General features: G+C 35.1%; 1 protein-coding gene across 2 annotated transcripts in view; it reads right to left on the minus strand.

Annotated features, from left to right (window-relative positions):
- Positions 1-2719, minus strand: part of angpt1 (angiopoietin 1) — a 99732-nt gene extending 97013 nt beyond the window's left edge. For both annotated transcript variants that reach the window (XM_006635640.3, XM_015356828.2), the window contains exon 1: positions 1923-2719. In XM_006635640.3, the coding sequence (XP_006635703.2) occupies positions 1923-2240 (318 nt within the window). In that variant the 5' untranslated portion in view covers positions 2241-2719. The remainder of the gene's footprint in view (positions 1-1922) is intronic.
- Between the last annotated feature and the right edge of the window lie 8918 nt (positions 2720-11637).

Consider the following 11637-nt stretch of genomic DNA (forward strand, 5'->3'; position numbering starts at 1 on the left):
CAGTTTAGTTTCGGCGAGAATAAACTGATCTTGCAATTTAAAGTACTGTATCAATAATTTTCATTGATCAGAGTCATCTACAGTATAACCTGATTACAATTACTCAAGGTAAAGTGTACAATACATGAGCAGGGGACATGTATTGCTCCAGGAGTTAATGCGTCACATTTAGTAGTAAGATTGCACCTCTCTACGCATAAAATTAAATAGGAATAAGTAGAAAGAAAACAACGTTTCCACTGTGGAGTCTTCTTTGGGTATGTGCAATATACTGTAAATACCCACTTGAACTCCAGGAGAACAGACTGTACAAATGTCACACAGATAGCACCGAAGGAACTGAATCCAAGCTCCTAGCAATGCTAACCCCTGTGCTACTGTCATGCTGTACAAATTCATATCTTATGAAATGAAAACTGTTACAGCAGAACACCTGTTCATTGTAACATCTTTAGAAAAGCCGCTAGGGTAAAATTTCTCAGATAGAAAATCCAAACAAAAAAACAAAACATTAAACCAAACAACAGAACAAGATTGAGGATACAACTTTGTTTGGCACTGCTGGGTGAGAAAAGGATTTGGCAAAAACATTCTACAGGTATGTATTACACGATGAAATGTGCCAAGAATATAGTTATAATGACATCACAAAAGTGTGGAGGGGATGGGGGAAAATAAGGCTTTCATTCTGCTGTTTAAACCAACTTCAAAAACAGTTTCCTGAACACTCCTACAGTATATTAGATGTGTTTTTATTTAACCAGTTCTGTACTGTATATACTCTGTATGCTAGCACATCTTAGTGTGGCATGTTTGGCATGTGCATCCAATAAATTCTACTGATGATGTCAGGTATGATTTTGTTTCACCAAAGCAAATTCTTTGCCAAATTAATGTGCCAAGAAACAGCAGAAAGTAGTTCATGTATCTGCACCGCTTCAATGTTATTTTAAAGCATATGCTCAATGCTTTGTGGAGGATTCTTTTTATTTCCTGCATCTTCCTGGAGTGTTACATTTAGGAGTGTGTGTTATATTTAAAATGAAGCACTATGGTACAAGGTATAATGAAGTCGAGTATGTCCATTAATGTAAAGGGAATAGAATTAACTTTACTGCATCTCAAAGGAGTTGTACATGTTTAAAGAAAATCAAAATGTCAAGATTTAAATGAAATAGTTAGCAACTATATTATAAAAATGTTCACACATTTGTTAGGATTTTAGATTTTTATATTAAAACAAAAAGAAAAACTTTATTTTATCTTCTCCTATTATTAACTATCATAGGACATTTCTGATTTTGTAATTAAGAAATGTTTTACAGTGAATAATATTCCTATTTCAAAAGGTCTGTCACACAGAATTTAGTATCCATTGCTTTATCCACTAATTGAAAATCCTTCTAAAGACCTTTATCAGAGAGTCACTTATCCTGGAGAAGAACACAGCAATGGCATGTCATTTTCAAGAAAAATAATTTAAATATACAATAGTGATAGGCATATGAATCTAGGACATGAGCATAATAACACAGAGCATAACATAATTGGCCATGAATGCATTATTTTAACATGAATTCACTGCTTCTTTACATGGGGATTATTAAATTGTGCTTTGATATTTAACACAGATTTCTGTTAGGTTGTTAGCAAAAATATTTTTTAGAATTTTTGCCCAAAATGTACTTCTCCAGCCCCCTAAGAAGAAAGTAAAAAAGAAACTTAAAACTGTTCAGTACATTCAATACATGCTTGACAGTATACTACGGTAACGAGAATCCTGTTTACCAGGAAGAAAAAAAAGGAAAGACAGTGATGATGTATCACTTATACTGTGCTGTCTAGACAATCCACATCCTAATACACTGAAGAAAAACAGCATAATTGTATCCTGTTGGAGGAGACAAAAACATGCTTCTTACCTTCTGTAGCCACTGTGTATAATTTTCCATGACATGCTCCAGATGCTGTATCTTCTGTGTGGAGAACTCGAGGTCCACCTGCGGAGCATCTCTCTGAAGAGAGTTGGTGTCGTACTGCCCTGCTTTGCCTTCTAGGCAGTTGCTGTCATTTTCAGGAAGGATGAAGGTGTACATGCACTGTCCATGTTGGATACGGCTGTATCGCCTCCCATTGCTATCGGCACCCCTACTCCGCTGTTCCACTACGCTGGCGCTCCCCATCAACACCGCCAGAAAGACAAGTGAGAGGAAGTGATAGGCAAACATCTCCCAGATCATCGTAATGAAAAGCAACAAACAAACAATGACCAGCTGAGGTGACTTGTTCCTTTGCTGGTCTCTCTCTCTCTCTCTCTCTCTGTCCTTTCTTTCTGTGCCTTTCCTTTTTCTCAATTAGAAAACAGTGAAAATGTCATAACAACCTGAATGGTACCTATACCCCCATGAGAATAAAGCAAAAATCCAAAATGTTTGTGCAGGCGAACATTGATATTCACAGCTGCCTTTGGAAATGCATGGCTTAAATGAGGTGTCCGGCGTCCTGGTTGAAGGATTGGTAACTTCCCCCGTGGACGGTGCAGAAGTCTCAAAGCTCCTCTCCAAGATAGCTTTTAGGACTGCAGTTCTCTTTGTGTCCTCAGTGAGATTTATAAGGGCTGCGCGTTTGAGCCAGGCTTGAGGCAGACTCCCTGCCTTCCCCACACGTTGACTTGAGAAGAATGTGTATGCGAACGTGCCCCTGTGCTGAGGATGTGTGATCAACCTCTGCTGGGGATCGTCTTACAGACCGAGTGGTTTGCATGACCCTCAAGCATGTGTGGTAGTCCGGCCCCCGTGCCTTACAACTGTGAGGGGATAGGTAGCCCTAAACATAACTTATTTAACATCCTGAATCTCTGTTCTTTTCCTAGCTATTTTACAGTGGAAAGTGGCTTTACAGCAGGAGCAAAAATGTTCTTTTAAAGACAAAGATTCCTTTTAAGACATGATCCTAGAAAGAGGGATTGAAACACTTGTTGAATGTTTGGGTATACAGGGACATTTTTCCAAAGTGTTTTGCTCCAAAACATATTTTCCTTCATCTTTAAGTATTCATAAAAAATGTATGAGGGCAAAACTGAAAAGATATGGTGGACTTTCATTTTAAATATCAGATTACTCTGTATATTTACAATTAGAAAGAGCACTTTTTCCACCAGAGCAAAAGGCTTTGAATTTTGACATAATAGTGTATAGTACATGAAAGCTCGACCATTATTCGTCAATACACACTAGCTAGCTAGACTCCTATATTATTTATTAGCTGATGGTGATATTACACCAGCTCTTCCAGACACTGTTCAGTAGGAAGTACTGCTATTAAAAAAAGATTTTCTGAGCTGTGAACAACAGCAAAAGCTAAAGTCATGAGAATAACTGCCTTTAGCACTAAAAGGTGAAATTCTTGTGAGAAATAAGATCAAGAATGGTTTGTTCTTCTACAGATATTTTAAGACATACGTGGAAACAAAGAAATTACATTTTGACTCATTGAAAGTTTAGGAACTAAAATATTTTGATCAGCTAGCAAGGTTTGCCTACAGTTTACAAACTCTAGTGTTTCTTTCCATTGTCAGCAAATGTTATTAAAGCTGGACTGTGAGTTCATAAGACTTAATAGCCTAATAAGTTAGCTTAAACCTTAAAAGTACTGGCACTGTCCAGCAGTGCATGTCACACCTGGTGGCAAGTCTAAAATAGAAGAGGAGCTCCCCCTGTGTAACAGAAACAGCAAGGAACTATATTCACTATCTGACCATCACAATCGCCAATTTAATCAGTGCGTAGATTAAAATGTCCCCGGAAACAAGAAAATTGAAAATGAGTTCCTGACATTTACTGGGGTAGTGGAATTCATATACATTTCCAGCAGCAACACATCTGCAGGGAGTTTGAAATGTACTGTACAGTAGCATATACAGTATATTCTGCAGTGTTATGGATGCTAAGAAATATGTATATTTCAACTGACATACAGCCACATTCTAACAGAAGGTTAAATATTACCCTAACATTTTACTAAGGAGTAAAATACAAATGAAGCCCAGTGCCTTTCCACCAGAAAAATTAAAGAACTTGTATCTATATTCATCCTTTGTACACAAAGGGATGGACTGTACTGTAGAGTATGTAACCAAAATGAAAAGAACTAGATATTAAAAGTAATACAACAAAAGCACAATTTATTGGTTTCATCCCTGCATTCACACTTTTGTTGATAACGTAATTTAATTTATGTAGAGCCACTCCAAAAATATAAAGGGAAAATCAAATTTTACTGTCGAGACCACCATGCTGTCCGAGGTGCTGTCCTTTGGTTGAGAAAATAAAGGTACTGACAACTCAGATCATTAAGATCCAATTGCTATGACAAAAATTTCACTCAGGGCTTGCACAATTTGATCTACAGTACCTAAAGTTTCCCATTAATTCAGTCGGCAAAGCAAATTATCGCATGATGTGATCTGCTTTTTATAAGGACAGTAGTTGCGTAATAGATGCCACACATCACTCTGTTGTGTGCTACAGTTTAGTGGTACAGTGAAGCTGGTTTAATATTTTTCTAAAAATGTCATATTTTGTGTGATGAAAAGTGTCAAATTAATGTAATATTCTTCAATCCTATTATATTCTTTGGGGTATGATTTGCATTTTACTTTCACTACAGGATGAGGATGTGTTAGATCTAAGGACAAGTGTGGAAAATACAGTGAGGCATAAAATGTGCAATTTATGACATTTGCAGCCAGAGGTGGTGGATATTTTATCCTTATTCTGCATAGGCCTACATATGTAAATGTAGAAAAAAATGCTTGTCTGCTTCATCTACTGTGAACACTTCTACAAAAGTAGGAAATTCAGTGTGTAATACCTTTGAATCTAAGTTACCGATTAATTTAGATTACAGGCAATTCCTCTAAAACGAACAGTTTTTAATAGTTGTGAATTCTGTTTTTTAGATAACAGAAGTAAATAACCTTATTTTTACAGAAAATCAAGGAAAAGCTTTTTTTGTGTGTCTTAACACTATTTGGAAATATAAAACGCTTATTATAATGGAAAAAATCTTACTCTCTAGTTTGTCTTGTGCCAACAATTACATTTGCATACAGTAGATCAAGCCTTGATGCTGCAAAGTAAGCACCTCTCATTGTGTTCCAATTTTTAAATACAAAGTCTAAAATGTGGTATATTGTAAACTGCTCGGTTAGAGCTGTACTGTTAACATTTTCCATAATCTGCCACTCTCTTCACCAAAGTGAAGGTTAACGTAATCCATAACAGCAAAAGCAATCCAAATCACAGAATAACTTAAGCACATAAAGAGATGTAATAATGACCAATGTCCAGGGAAAAAGGTGAATGGATGTAAAAAAGTTTAGGAAAGTGGTAATGCCAATTTAGAGGCAATCTGCCTGGAGCTATCTACAATTCACTGGTGTGGTATTTGAACAATCAGTCAAACATGACAGTTATCTGGCTGTTCCACTGACTAAATTTACAAGACTACAGAGTCTTATGTACAAGCTGTCTTTATTTACTAGAATGTTTACATTTAATATCTCAATGCCAAGTTTCAATTTCAGGTTTTTAAAGCACCATTTCCTAACACTAAATAACTTTAGATACTATAAGTAAACTGCAGGATTTAAAAAGACTCTCCAAGTTTCAAACATGAAATATTTAAACCAACAAAGGCATTTAAGAGTTATATTAAATGCCTTTAGGAGTCAATGATGTTTCTAAATAATATTTACCAGGTTTCACTAAAACATGATTTAATTGTTCATTCATTAAATACAGTGGATTATTTCACATTACTAAATAATGAGTCTGATGCATAAGGTTCAGGTTTTTTTAATACTGTGGTGCTGAAGTATCGAACACTACACTACATACAATAAAACCACCACCGTCACAAACAACATAACATCACAAACTGTACAAGAATTATATAAATGGAAAATGTTCTAATTTAAAAGTTAAAGGGATGTAATCCAAAAGGCAAAAATGGAATCTCAGTGGGAAACATGTGTGTGTTATTCATGAAATTAATCATTGCTTTCAATAATGTAATGCAATAAGATGTGAAAAAGTCCAAGGAGAGTGAATACCTTTGACTCTGTAGCAGTTGTGCTCTGAATATGGTAGTGTTATTGCAGGAACACAGGAAGCTGCTGGTGCACCATATACTGTACAGCCACTAAGAACTTAAAAAGTAGTGGACATTCTGCTTGTAATTTGGAACTAGTGGTTAGTTCAATTTGCAAAGAAAGAAATTGATGGGGGCTTCCGACTGTGGAAGAAATTATAAATACTCGTGGTGCAATGTAGCACAATTGCTGTCCGTCATTACTTTGTGTACCTGCTGGCTCATTAATAAAGTGTTTTGTGTGGGAATGCCAAATTAATTGCATTAAAGAAATCTTGCTGAATAACTTACATTCCACATCTATTACAAGCGATCTATACATCACGTAAAATGATACCACTGCACAAATTAGTCTAATTGTTCAACGAAAACAAGAGCAGAGTGTAGAATTGTTAGATTTATTTTTTTCTTTACTGTATATTTAGAATTAACCTTTCTATTGGAGTAGTGCAATAGTCGTTGTTTAATGTACCTATCGTCATTGTTTTCTTTTTTGGACCGTAACTCACCTTGTATACCATACATTATGTGGGTTAAAATGCTCTTCATGCTTTAAAAAAATGATTTTGTCTAAAAGGGCAGAAGAATAAAATTATTATTAGCTTTAGTAATATAAAATTTTGCTGATTGTGTCATTTCAATACTTCATTGTCTAATGAGAAAATTATGACTCCAGAAAAATGACGATTTCTACCAAGAATCCTCCAAAAAAATAATTTTTATAAATAAAAAAATAAAAACCTTAATTTGTGAAAGATGTAGTTTTGATAACATTGCCTTTGATTTCTTATTACTGCTTTTTTCTGCTCAAGTCTGTTGTTTTATGTCACTACCGATTTCAAATAAATAGGATTTGATGAAACTAAGTTAAATACTAAAGAAATGAGGTGGAAAACAGTCTTACAATGTAACATTATAAGAACAATGCTAACAGAATGTCATGGTTTAGCATTCATTCACATCCCTTTGTATACTCCATGGCAGTGAACTTTGAGAACTCTTTTTAAACCTATAGAAGAAATAGACAATTTTTTGAAAATTCGTTCCTTCTAAGATTTTTAGCTAGTCTGCTCAGACTTCTTTCTTTCACGGTAACCTTTAGTTCTCTGCTCCCTTTTTGAGTGCAAATAACCTAGTCTACAAAGGACCTCAGCTTTGATGGGCCGAATGGCCTTTCTTTGTTTTTTTTAAGAAGGCCTTACACAATGATTACATCATTGGTGAACACAAGGTACTTGGCATAAGATATCTGCACATCTCTCATTTCACCAAGCTTTGTGCAAGAAAATATAGTACCTCTGATTAACATTTTAACTCAATATGGGTTTCCTAATCATTAAAGCCTTTCATAGAATCAAGAATCTGTCACAGTGTAGAAGACGCTTCAATTTTACAAGTGTATTTTATTTAATGGTCAGGGTTCTTTGGTAGATTAGAGAGAATTACATGGTTGTGTGAACCATTTAACTCTCAGCTGTTTTTATACAAGGAAAACATAGCTGAGAATTTATAGCAAATTCCTTGTTTTGTCATGGCAATGCTGAATTGGTGCCATAAGTCGACAAAGGTTTTACATTCTACCATTTGCATGGTCAATTTGCAGGCACTATTATATGTCTTATATTACATTCTTCTCACATTTCGTGATAAGATTGTTTTTGTGCATTTTTTAGGAACTCATGGTACAATGTACTACTGTATAATAGCTCATAAACAAAGTAGATTTTAAAGGCATTTTTGAACTGGTAACATTCATAGAGCAGGGTACCTCTTGTGTTTGCTCTGTTAGTTGGCACACAATGAGCTCATTTTTTAGCTTAACTGAAATTAGAGGAAGTATCACATCATACAAAACTTGAGCGATAAAAGCAACAATAATATTATGTAAAGTCATGATGTCTTCAATAAAACAATATAGTTAAAACAATTTGTTATGGAAATGGAAGAAAGTTTTATCAATCGATATTTGCTATAAATGTTACATTTTAAAATACTATTCAGGCTTCTTTACAACAATAAAGAATTGTACGCAGTTTGTGGCAGAGACAAGGAAAATTAAGAACTACTGTACCTGTACTTGACAGACATGTATAACTGGATAATTTAAAAATTGCTTCAGAAAAGCAGCTTAATTACATGCTGTACATCATATATAAAATTGGGTAGATATTGTAAAGTACAGATATACAGTTTGTAATATCATGTTATCTTGCTTAATTAAAATGCAAAAGAATTATAGTTCTACAAAGCTACAGTACATGGCTGCATTTTGTTTGTACATAGTATTATATCTATCTGTGGCCTGAGAGCCGTATTAAATTCATTTTTGTTTTTGATGCATCTTTGCTTGCATTTAACACTATCCTAAAAGTCAAACTTCTAAGCTATATGAGTAAGTTACCATTATTTATATCAATTAATAATGACATTTACATCTATGCAAGAGAGAGAGAGATGAGATATTCAGAGTTTATTTGGTTGTGAGGAATGAGCCAGGGAGTTGCTGCATGGGTGTACAGTAGATGTCTCTGTCTTTTGAGTGAAGCATTGAGGATGAAGAGGCGGTAGTGACTCAAGTCCTGGATGAGCGTGACATTAAATATGCCAACATTAAATATGAGACATAACTGACAGCGACAGAGTGTTTTTACGACATGTATGTGCTACAGGTGGTCCCGGCTACCACAATTATAGACAAATGTAAACAGAAGTGTGCAAGATTATGATCTAACAATCCTCCCCAAATTCTATTTAGAATGTTGTCAAAATTTCATTAGTTCAAGCCATATCCCATTATCCAATATCTAGATGTAAGACCTCAGCAATAGTCTATCTTATTTCAAAAGTGTCAAAAGAACCCCCTATGGTAAGATCAGTGAGTTTATTGAAAATTAGATATTTCCTCCCTTTTTTTGTTTTAAGCAGTGAGTATTTATTTTCCTTCTAAAAGCTATTAGATGTGGAATATGTCATGTTAAGAATGCAAAAAAAAAACATGATGTGTATAATTAAATGTTGCAACCTGCACACAGTGCTATAGTTCAGTCTTTGATTCAGGGATTGCAACGAAATGGGAATGATACAAGAGCAGAAAAGAGTAAATAGCTGGCTGATAATGTGAAGTTGACGAGTCCAAAAGTTCTTTGAGCAAATCTGCAAATCCATAGGAAAGAATATATTTTAAAAAGGACACAGCAGAGTTTCTTTCTTTTTGCTGTTTCTTACATTGATTTCTTGTTCAAACTCTGTAGAGTCACGAGTAGATTTTTTTTCTTTTTGTCCTTTTGAAACATGTTCATTTTATCTAATCATACAGAACATGATCCATGTATTGAAGATACAATTTGTGATTTCTTTCTGCTTTTTGTTGTTTGGAGCACAGACTACATATTCATGAGTAAAGCGTGAAGTGAATGCAAGATAATTAGCATAATTTTCTCTTTTGTTCTGCCTTGTTTTGTCGTTCTTTGTTTATGGTTTGGAGCATGGTCGACATATAGAATGCATGCAATAAAAATGTGGGAAGAGGTGTGAGTAAGATATATACAGATGCAGAGAACTCTACAACTGAACTGTCAATCCATCACTCTGCTTGGACAAGCTAAATTAAAAACTACAAGTGTAGTTTCAATGAAACTGCAAGATTTTTGTTTTCCATTGCAACAATAACAACAGCATGAAAGGTAATTTTTGTAACTTAGGTCATGTAGTCCAATTAACTATTCTAACATTTATATACAGTAAAAAGAATCTTTAACTATCCCTCTACATCTGTCTCCAGGAATAAAAATACTTGAGTCCTTTTTTCTTGGGCTTTTGCTCTTACAACATTAACTTACAATAGCTTTCTGTACTTACAATTTAAGGGAAATGACCAAATCAGGTGCACTAACATTTTTGAATAGCAATCACTCTATAGGTAAATTTATTATAATTTAAATTTGATCATTAACAGGGTTGATCACCAGGGGCTCAATTGTGAAAGTCACAGGTTAATATTATACATGCCCACTGCCAAAATCAATAAACAACCTGTGCATCTTTGACACATGATATACACAAGGTTGCAGATTGTGTCTTGTGGGATTCTGTTGCTTTCACGATTCTGGAAAAGAAGTGCCTGTTCACTGCTCATTGGTCTCTGAGTTCTTGATGCCACACATTGTCCTAGTTCATCTCACAAATGCAAAATGGGGCAAAAGTCTGGCAAGTAGAGTATCCATGGCAAAGCTGTTTCTCATCTTGAAGGAAACCTCTGTTGTCACAGAAACAGCTGAAGGACACATGGGAGGATGTGCCCACAAGAATATCTGCAAGTGAAGTCCCTGGTCTTGTTATTGTAATGTCATGGAGTGTGTTTACTATTGATCACAATAAAAAGAGTTCTGTAATGGCTAGAAGCTTCTGCTCTGATCATCACACTTGGTCTTCCACATTGGATGTCTGTTATAAATAATATTTACCATATCGTTTTACACATTTGTATCATACTGTATATGCTGTCATTCGTCAGTGTGATGACTAATGCTGTTGTGTTAATAAAAACTGGTTGACAACTGGGCCCATAATGTAGTCATCTGGTCTGCAAAGGAGCATAATAATGTGCTGAAATTGTCACAATGTCATGTCTTCTGGTCCCCCACACTCATTGGCAGAGTATTTGAACACCCCATATGGTGAGTAACAGTGTACTGACTTATTCCAACTTCCAGTATACCAGTGTCCTAAAGGCATTCTTCTCTTGGCAAGTGGGACATTGGTGTTTTTCTTTCTTGATGTTCATCAGATATGACATGCAACCTTGGCCTTGTGCACTGGTATATTGTTGTTCAGTAACATAATACATATGTAAACTTCCACCATTTTTTACAGATGGCTTTACACAGAAAGGCAAGTAAGCATAATATTTACCACAAATGTTAGATGTATTCAGCATGTATTTGATCAATTTCCCCATTTTGAATCCCAAAAGCCGCTCATCAAAACAAATCTTGCCTACTGAGCTGTAGCCCTTAGAATTAGTTTCAGGGTTACAGTAGCCAACCCACATTATCAGTAACCAGAAAGAAGCGCTCCACCAACTTTATTTCCTGAATACACCTTCTGATGAAAATCTTGTGAGATAACATTTTATCCATGGGCAAAAACAAAATGATTTAAATGTTTACAACAGAAATGTTAAGATCTTGTCAAATATATGCTTTCTCAAGGTATTTTTAAACTACTTTTCCCATTGAGAATGAATGAATGAATTAGTGCCATTATGAATAAATGAGAGGCTGCCTCTCCCAAAACTACTACCATCCATGCATGGATTTTTTTGTAGAGCGAAGAAGTTCTGATGGCTGCACATTGCTCAATCTTTCAAAGATCTTTCAAGGATCCAGAAAGAAGTGAACAGCATTAGTCATCCACAGATGGTGTAAAGTATGTTAAATAATGAGTATATACAATGCTTTAAATCACTGAATAACACTGTTCCAA

Source organism: Lepisosteus oculatus, chromosome 10, assembly GCF_040954835.1.
Source record: "Lepisosteus oculatus isolate fLepOcu1 chromosome 10, fLepOcu1.hap2, whole genome shotgun sequence".
NCBI lineage: Eukaryota > Metazoa > Chordata > Actinopteri > Semionotiformes > Lepisosteidae > Lepisosteus > Lepisosteus oculatus.